Genomic DNA, 14,014 nt, shown 5'->3' on the forward strand with positions numbered 1-14,014 from the left:
GAAAGAGTTTCAAAATGGACTGACCAGCCATATATATCATCTTTGTTTTCATGCATAAAAGGATAACTAAAAATTGAAGAGTTTTGTTTCACTCTAATAAAACACTGGCTTTTCCCTTTTGTGTGCCTATCTTATTAATATGCCATTGCTGAAAAAGCCTGTGAAGAAAATGCATTGCTTTCCAAAGTCATTTCAGTCTCCTTTGAGAGAATATCTACTTCAGAAACAATGTGAAGATTCAATAAATGATGTACTTGAATGGAAAAAATAAAATGTCCTCAGAAGCTCTGCTCTAGGCTATGTCCAGACAAAGGCGCTGAGGGAAAGGTCTGGCAAAAGCTTTCTTGAGCCAATGAAGTGAAAAGAGCAAAATCATTTTCCAGTCCATAACTTGAATTGAGCCAACTACTTAAAGAAAATATTTTACTCATTTCTTTGAGAAAATTGCAGCGTCCAGGAGGATGACTAACCTGCAGTACTTAGGCTCCAAGCAAAGTGCTTAAAACTTAACGTATGCGTTAGCAATGCAGGCAGCTATAAATAACAGAAAACTTGAATATGGTAGTCTAAACAAGTATTTTCTTTATGTTATAATCAGAAGGCAGGCAGCTGCTAGCATTGGTTCAGCTCTTCACTGATGCCATTCAGGACCTAGACGTCTTCCACACTCAACGCTTTTCCCTCACGGTCCTAAATGGCTGCTCCACAGTCTTCACAAGTCTTCAGGCCTGTACTCTAGAGAGAAAGAATAGGAAAGGCCTCACCAACAGGGTATGAAGAGAAGAGGAGAGGCTTTTCCAGAACTTACAGCTGCAGCAGAATTCTCTCCAGATTTTATTGGCCAGAGCTGGCCACAAGACCATCACTCTTCACTGCATGGAGACTAGAAAATTGGGGAACAGAACTATAGTAAACGGCTTAGACCAATCATGATCTGTAATTTGAGGCTAGGCACCTTGCTTCCGTGAACAAAGTCTGTTTGCAATAAAGTAGGGGGAAGGAGCTTTGGGTAAGTAATAAACAAAATTTGCCACATACAATCACCACTTTTACATTATCCATCTTTTCCTTTCAACGAAAAGCCAGTGTGGAATTTTCCCCAAATATAGATCAGTTCTGGTCACTAGATTCTCCAGTATATTATCTGATGGATTATCTGAATGTGATGACAGCCCTGTTACAGTCAAGCAAATCAATGCCATTGCTGCTTTTCTGAGGATCCCTTTATCCACCAGCAACTTCTTTGCTGTTGAGAGATAACCTTCCCATAAGATAGAGTTTAACCTGGTCCTGTTCTGCTTCAAACCCCAAACCAAGTTCCTGTTCAGGAGAAAGAAGCATTTACATCATGAGGAACCATGATGCCTTCAATTAGTTCAAGAGGTTTTGTTTCTTGCTTTTGTTTTTTAATTCTGGAACAATTCAGAGATTGTGATGTTTTGGCAAAATTTAGGAAGTGTTTCTAAGGCAGGTATCTTTCAGCTGTCAAAAGGATGAACACAAAAACTCAAAAGGACTTTTAAGGAAATGAGGTAACTGATAAAAACAACCAGAGAGTGACAGATGGCTGCTTGTTACCACAATGTGAGACCTTTATTGACAATGATCCAATATATTACTGTTGCAGAGAGTGTTGTTTTAGTCATAGCGTTAGCTTTTTCCTAGAAAGTTGAAAATAAGGAATTTATGATTTATTTTTTAATATCTTTTCCCAGATAAAACTTAAAGAGATATTTGAAACCCCTACAGAAATCAGTCTGGTCCTAGAACTGGTCACAGGAGGAGAACTGTTTGACAGGTGAGTTGGTTCTAGAAATCTAACCAGAGAGAGTTTTTGCTTCCAGGCACCAAAAAGTATCAAAGGGAAATTTCTCCTGACAATTTTCATAATGACATATCATGCCACTTGATAAATTCTACTAAAATAAGTCATAAGAGGAGTACAGAGTAGAGAGAGCGTGTTATTTGCTATGATGTGGGTAGGTGAAAATTTGTGTTGCTTAGTGAGTAAAAAATGAAACACTGTAATATCAGTTGCAAACATTTACTTTCCCAATAAAAACAGATTTCTAGAGTCATTCTAAATTTAAGCTAAATGGTAGCATTTATGAGAATATTTCATGAGAAAATATTTGATGAAAATTGTAGGAAGTTAAACATGTAATAGTATTCTCTGTTAGGATTCAAAAGCTCATAAAAATCAGTATTCTTCAAATAATTATTTTTAGGCCTACTTTCTGTATTAGGCTGTTTAGAGTTCTAAGATGCAGAGTAAAACATGTTCTGTTATATCCAATTATAGCCAATTTTAGTTGTCTGGTCATACGCTCATCACTCAAGGCGGAGTTTGAGGATGCCAGGGAGTATGTCTGAAAATCTGGTAGAGCATAATATAGGCAAACATTATGTACAAGAGACACAACCTTTCAGTTTTAAGCACAGCCCTTTGCTGTGCTTATTGAGGTAATCAAAAAAGAATGGAATTGGAAGAAGACACAGTGACTAAGTAGGTACATATTAGAAATGGTTAGAAGCTGTGCACTGATAACAAAGTTTTTGTTGGTTAAGAGAGAAGTGGGGTGCAGAAAGAAGACAGGAGAAAGATTGAAGGAACTGTTGATAAAGCCTGAGTGCCTGCAGCACAGTCAGTTCTCAATAATGTTTGCTGAATGAATGAGCAACTGCTATAATGAATGGACTCCAAGGAGAAAGTTCTGCAGGGGATAGGGTTAGAATGTGTCAGGGAAGGAGCAGTCCTGCCCTTCCTCCCCACCCCAGCTCTACCTGGTTCAGCTTGCTGCCTGCTTCAAGAGCTTCCAAAGGTTTCATGTTAGTTTTCAAAGGTTCTGTCTGTTTTTAATGTTCCCCAGTGCAGATCTGGATCTTCTGATAGCAAGGAGTCAAAGTGGTCCCGTTTGATTGGAGCTACATACGTATCTTCAACAGATACATGATTTTGCTCATATATACATTGAAATTTTCTCAGAACAAGTTATGTGAATTATCAGACATTAAAAATTCTAACATTTTAACTCTATCCATACTTTACAAATAACTGAATCAACTTTGGGAAGTGAATATCTTCAGTAGCCTGAAGACATACTTCTTGCGGCGGTTGGCTGAGAGTCATTTGGATTCATGGGTCTAGATCCTGACTTAAAGGGCAAATACTTAAGCTAGAGTGATTTGCTTACCTCTCTGAAACTCAGAACAAATTTGAAGGGATTCAATGCTGCTAAGGAACCCGAGACACTGATCCACCAGAAGAATAGTTTTGTTCTAAGATCATCATGTTCCCTTTGTGCTTAGTGAAGACTCTTCTGGTCTAATTTACTTGAATGTTACCAGAATTGGCCAGATAGCAGGAAGATCGGTAGGAGAAGGAAGGGAAGAATGAAGGGGGGGTAATCAGAAGGGGGAATGAACCACGAGAGACTGTGGACTCTGGGAAACAAACTGAGGGCTTCAGAGGGGAAGGGGGTGGGGGTACTGGGATAGGCCGGTGATGGGTAGTAAGGAGGACACATATTGCATGGAGCACTGGGTATTATACGCAAATAATGAATCTTGGAACCCTCCATCAAAAACTAAGGATATACTGTATGGTGACTAACATAACATAATAAAAAATTATTATTAAAAAAAAAAGAATTGGCCAGATATGGCTTCTTTTTCCACATCTCTATAGCTAACTCTTTCGTAGACATATATCTTCTTTAGGCATTAACGGGGTCAATTTATAGTTAGATCCTGATGCCTTTGGAGCCATGAGGGTCTCTCTAAAAGAGAATTAACATATGTCTCTGCTAATTATGGTCTATCAGAGAGAAACACTATGTTCTTCAATTGTAAATAACTGCAGGACAGGAATGTCACACTAAAGCTGTCATCTACCAATAGCACTTACTATTTACCTACTTACCTCTATTTGTTCAAATTATTTTTGAAGCAAGTCTCTTTCTGTCCCTCTCCAGCCTTTTTTTCTTGAAAAGATTCTGGTTCTCTCATCTTGTAGTCTGGTTGATGTGATGGCATAGAGTTAATTCAGCTCTAGATAAAAATGAAAAACTAAATATTGTTGATAAATTTCATTTGAAGAGATAAATGGATGAAATATTCAGATTTAACCGAAGATATCTAAAGAATGGCAGACAGCCAGTAAAGCACTCAATCACTTATAAACTCTTAGCGGTCTTAGATCATAGACTTTTCCCCCTCAGATATTGTTGTCCACATATCTGTTGCCATATCTGCTTTGAACTTGATTTCTCCATTAGGTTGCTTAATTCTATAGTTATCTTTAAAATTATATCAAGCCTAAAATATATCCTGCATTATTATCCATGTATTGCTTTCTTTCTTGAGAGTTAAAAATCATAATATGGTCTCTTTTTCCTGTACTTAGGTCAAAACTAAATTTATTTCATTGTGATCAAAATTCATTCCTGTTCTAATGATGATGTTAATAGTTTCTAATGAATGAACTAATGGAGCAATTGATGAAGAAATAATTATGTTAGTCTTTTATAGTCAAAATGGTTGTATTTTATTAGCAAAAAATCTATTCCATGATGCTTCTAAAATTAGTGATAAGCATAGTAAAAATCCAAGTGGAATCTGCTGTTTCATGTTAAATATAAATAGTAGATTGCATAGGACAGTTGATTAAAATTTTTGGAATAAAGTCAGTGATTTTTTTGTGTCCAAGAAAACCTCCCCAAAGCCCTTTACAAAGTTATGATATCATGGGGAAAAGGAAGCTCTAGAGGTTTTCTGTTTCATCCTTCTCGATCTCATCATAATCCTTAGAAATTCACTGCATTTTTTAAGTGGACACAATGTGAGGTTGTTTGCTTTAAATTTTTTTTTTCAGAAAATGATTGTATTTTAAAGCAGCTAATTTAGCAGTAGCCTTACACTGATCTGATTAGAATTTTGAAGAAGTATTTTTTCTCCTGATTTTTGTCTGACTCCAGTATCAGAATATATTATGGCTTTTTAACTTGTCTTTTTTCTGTTCTCTCCTTGGGTTTTTGCTTGTCTGATTATGCTTGTTCAAATGCCAAACATTACGTATATAAGATTTTGGAGTATGAGGCTTTAAATGTTGTAACCTTCCAAAAAAGCAGATTTTCTTTTGCAGGCAGTTAAGGTAAGGAGCAGATCACTTTAATTCAATCAGATATTGGGTTGATTCAAAGCTGGGGCTCCTGAAGGCAGATCTATTTCTTGTCAACTCTTACTCATAGCGTTTTGCTCTTTAAGGGTTCCAATTTAAGTCAGGAGATTGTTCCAGGGCCCCCTTTCTTGACAGACCCTAAATGCCAACTTCTGTTCCCTCCATCCTGTGAGATGGCCAGAAGCTTTGTTCGTCTTCTCAGTCTGTTTGCTACTGATGTCGAGTCAGTAAATGCATCAGTAAACGCCTTTAAAGGGAAAGCAGAGGCATCCAATGTTAGGTTTGCTTTGCTGGGTTTTTCTTCTCTCCTGGATCTTGGCTCCTGAAGCCTTCACTTCCTTGGTAATTCTCTGATGTCTTCAAATATATTTTTAAAAAAATATGTTATTTAGCTTGTTTTCATTGTTCTTTCCTAGAGTCTTGTCTCCCCCACTGTTGCTGAGAACAAAAAATCAATATATTTGGTTTTTAAAGTCCTTTCCCAGACACTAATATGTTTTCCTCTTTTAGAGCAATCCTTTGTGGTAGGGAGGATGAAAAGCATTGTCCCCACTTTTCATATATGGCAACTGAGAATGAGGAAAGGTAAATGATCTTCCCGAATCAGGCAGCCAGACTGTCTTCTGGTCTAGCTCTGCTTCCTCATGCGGCTTTGCTGTCTTTTTTATTGAATCCAGTTAGTCCCTTTCAAATCATTTCCAAGAGAGTAAACTATTGATTATTTTATTTATGGAGAATCATGGTGTATTTGTTGGTCCTATGCAAAGCTATATATTTACCCCCACTCAATCACTCTTCAAGTGTTTTGAGGTATTATTCTATTTTTTTCAAGAGAATAAACTGAAGAAATTAAGTCATAAAGGCAGGCTTGAAACTCAGGTCTATTTGACTACAAACTTTTTTTTTTTTTCAGTTTTCCAAGCTGAAAATATTCTTTGTAAAAACTGCAAGTGGTCCAAAAGCAAGAGAGGTGGTGGTTATGTTTGGGGACTCTGCATTTAGCTTATTAATCATCTGACGGAGTCTTACTATATCAGTCCTTAGAGTCATCTCTACTTCAGATTTCAGGTCTCCTACTGTTGGTGGAAATGGAATTTTCAGGACATTGTCGTTAGAAAAAATTCCAGAAACAGAACTTAGGGTTTTTTCTTGCCCAGTCTCCATAGAGTTGTGCCATGGTTAGTATTGAGATTAACCAAATACAGAGTACATCTGAATTTATAAAGACTGTTGTGTCAAAAATTGGTCATTGATGCACTCTTATTTAAAGTGAAGATCTATAAAATCTGGTTGTCTAAAAAGGGTAATTAGTCACTATAACGAGGGCCATTTTTGAGTGCCTGCTGGGGTCCTGGCAGTGGCGGGGCATTTTACTAAACATGATCTCATTTAATCCTCACAGTAACACATGTACAAGGTAGGCCTTGATATATACGTTTTATAGACCCAATAACCAGGACCAGAGAGGTCCATTAACTACTGTTAGGTCACTCAGCTTATATTTGGTCTACGACAATAATTAAATAATTAAATCAAGTATGTGAGACTCCAAAGCATATGATTATGCTACTATGTCATGCTGCTGCTATGTGAGCAAATGCAAACACTCAATACTTAAAAATAAAACTTCAAATTAGTAATGTAACATTTTGTCTTACTTGAGTGTTGGCATAACTTAAATATTAATATGTATATAATTATATGCATTATATACAATGGTTTGTCAACCATTGAAAATTTAAATACATCTTCTCATTTATGCAGTTTTATCTGGCTGTATGTAAAGAAAACATATACTTTGATTTGGACTAAATTTATGGTCTTTCTAGAAGCTGGGCTATAAAGGAAAGGATAAAAGTGAGATAGTAGTAGGAGACACAGGATAATTGGAGGCTTATTAAGTATTTTAAGCTGGCACACTGGGAACAGGAGCCCGCAAGCTGGAGAGGTAGGAAAATCTGTATGAGAGGGACTAATATTTGGAACATTATCCCAGGGAAGACAGAGGGAATAAGATTTGGAGTCAGATAAAAGGATTTGTTTAAAATAGAAAAAGTTTCTCTCTTCTTCAGAAGCAGAAAGATTCAAGAGACAGAAGGCTCAAAGGACCTAGAGTAGACACAACAATGTTGCAAAAGAACAAAGAGGACTTACTCTCGGGGCTGGGACGTAATTCTGCTCTACTTACAAACTAGCAAATTAGCCTGTTACACTTTCATGGGTGTTGGGAAAAGGTATGAGACTCCTGGGTCAGAGACGAAGGATTTGACTGCTCATGGCACAGCAAGCATCATGGACATCAGCTAGTTTGTGTTATCTCCCTTCACTCTGCAAATTCCACGGGGGCAGCACAGCAGGCTTGGGTGGAACCCTACGCGTGGAGCGCCTGTGTTCCAGGAGAGGAAATAACTTAACTGTACGTAAACTGGCAGATGAAGAAACAAAATGTACGATTCCATTCACCCATGAAAAGGAATGTTCCTTTGATATGGATGAACCTCAAAAACATTATGCTAAAGTAAAAACAAACAAACCAACAGGAAACGCTACATACTGTATGTCTCCATTTATATGAATTTCTATAGAGACAGAAAGCAACGCTTTGGTTGCTGAGGGCTGGGAATGGGAGTGTGCTGGGGGAGGGGAGAGTGTAAGAGGTTTAAGTAGTTCAGACTTATTAGTCTCTATTTTAACAATATTGTTGGAGAAGAGAAATTTACCTCCTAACAATGGCTGGGAGACAATGGACGAGGGCACTTGTGGGAAGAAGTGGTGAAGTTTGTAAGTGGGAACGTGAGAACAGACTAGGGCAAAAATAAGGATTTTTGAGGAACGCAAAGCGTCTACTGAGGCTGGAGGTTGTATGTTTTTGCAGAGTCTGGTCTGTGGTATTTTACACTGTTGGCTAAACCTCTCCATATCTTTCATGTAGTCTTTGACATTGTCTCTTTTTCCCTTGGATTTTATTCTACTTTTTCAGTTTTCTCCCTTTTTTTAAAGACTTTATTTATTTTTTTGAGAGCGAGAGAGCATGAGCACAAGGGAGGGGGAGAGAGAGGGAGAAGTAGACTCCCCACTGAGCAGGGAGCAGGGAGCAGGGCTCCATCCCAGAACCCTGGGATCATGATCTGAGCAGAAGGCAGATACTTAACTGACTGAGCGACCCACATGCCTCTGGTTTTCTCCTTCTTAATCTTTTTCCTGAGTTCCTTTTCTTTTTTACATCCTTTAAATGTCCACCTTTTCCTAAAGTTCTTCCTACGTTCTCTGTAGGTAAATTGGACACTCTCCTGTGGTTTCAACCACATTGTTGACTGTTGTCTCAGCAGAGATGAAAACTGTATTTTCAACAATCTGCTAGACATTTTCACCTGCACATACCATAGGCACCTCTAGATCAGTATGTCCTCAAATGGACTCAGCATTCTTCCCTCCACTCTCTTTTTTTTATAATAATTTTTTTATTATGTTATGTTTGTCACCATACAGTACATCCTTAGTTTTTGATGTAATGTTCCATGATTCATTATATGCGTATAACACCCAGTGCACCATGCAATATGTGTCCTCCTTAATACCTATCACCGGCCTATCCCAACCCCCCACCCCCTTCCCCTCTGAAGCCCTCAGTTTGTTTCCCAGAGTCCACAGTCTCTCATGGTTCATTCCCCCTTCTGTTTACCTCCCCTTCATTCTTCCGTTCCTTCTCCCACCGATCTTCCTGCTATTTCTTATGTTCCATAAGTGAGTGAAACCATATGATAATTGTCTTTCTCTGCTTGACTTATTTCACTTGGCATTATCTCTTCCTGTCCCGTCCATGTTGCTGCAAATGTTGGGTAATCTTTCTGATGGCTGAGTAATATTCCATTGTATATATGGATCACATCTTCTTAATCCAGTCATCTGTTGAAGGGCATCTCGGCCACTTCCACGATTTAGCTATTGTGAACAATGCTGCTATGAACATGGGGGTGCATTTGGCCCTTCTCTTTACTACGTCTGTATCTTTGGTCTTCCCTCCACTCTCAATCTTGCTTCCTTCTCCTACCTCTGAGCTGACTTAACATCTGAGCTGGTCAGCATTGAATTCTGCCTCTTCCTCTCACTCTGCCCAGCCCCCTCCCCATAACTCTTCCTCTGAGCAGCTTCCCCTTTCCCACTGCTTGTGCCCTTTTGAACCTTCACATTCTCTTTCCCATTGCCACAGACTCCTAACTGGCATTAATTTCACTATCTTTCATCCCTCTATGTTTAAAGCACTGATTTGATCAGATCAGCCCAAAAACCTACTCCCTAAAAGTCAGTTCTTTTAAGCATGGCACACAAAACAACTTAATCTGGCCTCACCCTAGTGTTCTGGCTTCATTACCCACCTTTATTCCCTTCTCACCACTACGCTAACCAGAGCACATTGCCTTTACCTTCAAGGGGCTCCTAGTCTTGAAGAGGGAAAGTAAAAATGCGATATGGACCCTAATACTATCTTTCAATACTACCATCATCTCCCCAAAATGTGTTAGGGCTTACAGAGGCAACCACAATATCACAAGATAAAAAATAAATAAATAAATGAGGTCAAGGAACTAAAAAGGAAATAAAAATAAGAATCCGTACACAAAAGACATATCATAAGGTACTTTGTATTTGCTAGAGGTTGGCCACAGATTTGGCGTAAGTCTTCATGTGGGGATGACACATGGTATAATTGGGATATATACACAGTCCTTTGGGCGCAAAATCAGGGGGTCTTCTAAGGCAGAAATGGCTTCAGGGAGGAATAGAATATTTGAGCTGAATTTTAAGTGAGAAATCAGAAATTAGCGAGTAACGGGTAGAGGGAAGGGTAAAGGGATAGCCAAAAGCAGAGCACTTCGGCAGGGCTAGAGATGAGCTCCTTAGTCTCCGTTTTAGAAGCTGTTCTAGACAGAAAGCAAGCAATCGCTAGATATTTGTCAAATGAATGACTGAATAAACACTGTGCTCTTGGACAGTGTGTATTACATCTTTGAGTCAGGCTTTTCATTTACAGTGTAAGAGAATTGGGCCAGGGCTCCCTTAGGCCCATTCCCAGGTCTACAGTTTGATTTGACCTCCCCTTTCTCCTGCACCGTCACCTCCCCGACCAGCATGCACAACTCCCTCACTCTCTCCCTGGCTTTCAAATTTAACAGTGTCACTAGTGTCTTTGAAACTATTTTTTAAGCATATGAATTTAACACTCTTCAGGAGAGCTCTTAGAAAAAGCATCAATATAGGGGCGCCTGGGTGGCACAGTCGTTAAGCGTCTGCCTTCGGCTCAGGGCGTGATCCCGGCATTCTGGGATCGAGCCCCACATCAGGCTCCTCTGCTGGGAGCCTGCTTCTTCCTCTCCCACTCCCCCTGCTTGTGTTCCCTCTCTCGCTGGCTGTCTCTGTCAAATAAATAAATAAAATCTTTAAAAAAAAAAAAGAAAAAGCATCAATATAGACTAAGATGCCATCAATGAAATGTGAAAAGGCAGTGAATGAGGCTTCTAAAGAACTGATAGATTTACACAAGGTATAGCAGAATTCACTTTAATGTATGTGACAGCGGATTGATGTACTGGCAGCCCTTAAGACTTGGTTCCTGAAATTCCTGTTTGGGGCTTTTAACCTATGTCGTTTGATCCTTCAGTTCACATTGTCATCAGACCAGTATCTTTCTTGCAAAGACCTATAGTCATCTAATAGCACCTCCATTTGAGAAAAAGCTGTCATTGGTGGGGGAGAAGTAGGGCTTCTAATCTCCGTGCCAGGAAGTCTGAGGGCCTCAGGATATGATCAGATTAGAGCTCTTCAGCTGCATCACCGGTGCTAACTGCCAAGCTGGAGATGTGCTCAATTCAATTTGCAGCAATTAAGGTGACAGCAACAAATGCACAGAAGTCTTATTTTCGGGCAGATCCATGGAGAGAAATAGGCACTGCCTGTGCTGCTTTGCCCTGCCATTTTAAAATGTTGAGAATGAAAACAGTTCCAACTGTGGGGAAGGGGAGCACGCACTCCCACACGGCCAATGGTGGCAGTAAAGGCACCGTCTAGGATGAAGAAGGCCTGTGCGAGCCAGAATCACAGCCTGGGAACACATCCCCCTTGTACTTCCTTCCCAGATCTGCAGATGTCGGCTAGGCCTGTTAGTGACTGAGGAACCCATGCAAACGAGAGCTCAGGGTAGGTTTTTGGGTCCTGTTGTGATTAAAATCCTAGGAGAGATTTTGTTTTTACCCCCAAGTCTTCTAGCCCAGTTCACAGAGGAACGATGAGAAATTGTGCCACACAGCAGCAAACTTCATGGCTCCGGACCTTTGAAAACAATCTTAAGATGCTGGTAACATCTTTACTGCTTTCTTATTATTTTATAGAGCATGAAAAGGAAAATTAGTTTGCTAAATCTACGGGGAAATAGAGCAATAAGTATGTTTAAATATAAAAACCAAACTATCAACCAAAAGTATCCTTTTTCTACAGCTCTAAAACCCTTATAATGATTGAATATTTCATTGCTCCAACAAATTGAAGGCATTAGTATATTTTATGTCAAGCCATAAACCCTTGGCTATATATACATGGCAACTTGTTTGTTTTTTTTAAATTCCAATTAAATTTTATGTAGAAATTGTTACATGTTGCCTCGTGGAAGAAATGCTGTATTTTGCTGAATTTGAATCACTTTGATTTTTTTCAAAATAAGTTTCTAAAAAGATCATGTTATTACAGTAATATCTAGGTACTAACTCTGAATGTATTCCTAAGACCAGCAGTACCCTTTCTACTTGTTGCATTTTGCTTTGGGGAGCTTCTGTATGGCTGCTCGCCCTCTGGATTGATAGCCAGTGTACTTGTAGTGAGCATCACATCCCCGTCCGGGGCTTTGTTTCCCATGAGAAGGAACACAGGCAGAGAAGTTGCTCACATGTCCATGGTCTGAAATTTCTCTGTCACCCATTCACTTGGCAGTTAGTATTGATTCTACAAATATTTATTGACTGCCTACTATGAGCAAGGCTTGGAGGTAGGCCCTGTGGGTGATGGAAACAATCTAGTGAGAAGGCTAAGAATTTTCCCACAATAACCTGCAGAAGGCATTGGCCAAACATACCTACTGTAGTCATGCCTAAATGAAAAGGATTGCAAGACTTCACTTTCCTTTGCTTGGTCACTAATGTCTTCACTTGCAGTCTTAGCCGTAGATTATAAACCTGCATTTGCAACTTGAGAAGTTCACTGTTACCGATCTTTCTAGTCAGCCATGAATGTCCTGGTTGGTAGCGCAACTGATAAAATACTCAAAGTTGAATGTTTTGAGTTGCAGAAACCTAACTCTGTAACACTCTGATGAACAAATCAACTGGGAACAAAATTCCTTGGAGCAGAAGGAGCCTGGAAGAGGCACGGTTAAGTCCTAATAGTAGGGCTAAGCTGTGGCAAATGTAGGTCCTGGGGATGGGGTGGGGAAGGCACCTGCATTCTATGCTCCTGTCCCACATATCTGCTCTAGAGACCTTCCTGACAACAGAATTTATAAATCTTTTGTCTGTACAAACCTCAGTGTAACATGTATTACATCTGTGGTGATGTTTCTGTTAATAATTTCTGTACTACCCACAGTCTCATCTGGGGCGGGACCCAAATCTTATTATTTACAGATTCAGCAAATACCTGGCTCATGTTAGACAGAAATATTGGTTGACTATCACTATGCCCTCTGCACTCTTATTCTCACTACAGTGTTGGTCCTTTTTCTTAGAGAAATCTTCTTCCTCTCCAGTCACTGCCCCTCCACACCTACCCCACTCCTAGCCCCCACCCTTCCTGCAACTAGAAAACTTCTCTACACCCTTGAGGTAAAGTAGTCTATGTAACTTATTCGTGAATTGGAAGAATTTGTGATCTTGAAAGGAAATATTATCTGAAAATTGATTTTCAAGAACTAAATAATAATGATTCCCTGAATATTGTAACCCACTTTCACATTTTATTTGAAATGTGTACAGAACAGGTATCCAATGAGTAAAAAAGTGAGGAAGGATATTCCATCTTTCATCCTTTGAAAAGATGATGAGTTTGTGTTTCTTGACAATGTTCTGAATAATTGAATAGAAAAAATAATTGAAATTTTTGCATCAATATAATTTTTTGAATCTTGATAATTATAGTCATAAAGGTATCTTCTTATATATTATTTAATTTATTTCTGTTTTTTTCTGCTTTTCCACATCATCCATCCTCTATTTTGGAAATATTTTATAGATTTTTAATTCCAGCTTTTATAGATTTTTAATTCCAGCTGCCTCAAGAACTTACTTCTTACCACAACATTAAAAAAAAAAGGAAGATAACTTTCTGAGAAATAAATATGCCATTTAAAATATTAACAGTCTAAAAAATTTCAATGCAAAACTATAAAAAATGTTTAAGTTTTGTTTCTTATATGTTTTGAATTGACCTTTTTCAGACATGTCTTCACCATAAACTTTTTGTCAGCTGAAAACATCTTATGCAAGTTGGTAATCTTCAGTGCTGTCAAAAATGTGTTTTCTCTTGGAACTTTGGGAGGATAGAAACAGCAACAGTGTGGTTTTCCAGTTGTCCCAAATATCCCTATGCAAGATATTTGTCAGAATCTCACAGACAATATCTATAACAAAACCAGGTGACAAGGCTTCCCCATGGAGCCTAGAAAACAAGTGAATGAGGACAAACTAATGACGATTGCAAGAGCCCCATGGTATTAGCATCTATGTTAGAGGACGCAAGAGGACATTGATGAACCCAAGAATAGGAGAACACTCAAATCTCCAAAGCCTCCAA

The 14,014-nt window shown here is 38.8% G+C and overlaps 1 protein-coding gene across 1 annotated transcript in view; it reads left to right on the forward strand.

Annotated features, from left to right (window-relative positions):
• CAMK4 (calcium/calmodulin dependent protein kinase IV) overlaps positions 1–14,014 on the forward strand; it is a 217,033-nt gene that overhangs the window by 124,005 nt on the left and 79,014 nt on the right. Inside the window, exon 4 of the mRNA XM_002919173.3 lies at positions 1,716–1,798. Within this exon, the coding sequence (XP_002919219.1) occupies positions 1,716–1,798 (83 nt within the window). The remainder of the gene's footprint in view (positions 1–1,715; positions 1,799–14,014) is intronic.

The sequence above is a fragment of the Ailuropoda melanoleuca genome, chromosome 3 (genome assembly GCF_002007445.2).
Source record: "Ailuropoda melanoleuca isolate Jingjing chromosome 3, ASM200744v2, whole genome shotgun sequence".
Taxonomy (NCBI): domain Eukaryota; kingdom Metazoa; phylum Chordata; class Mammalia; order Carnivora; family Ursidae; genus Ailuropoda; species Ailuropoda melanoleuca.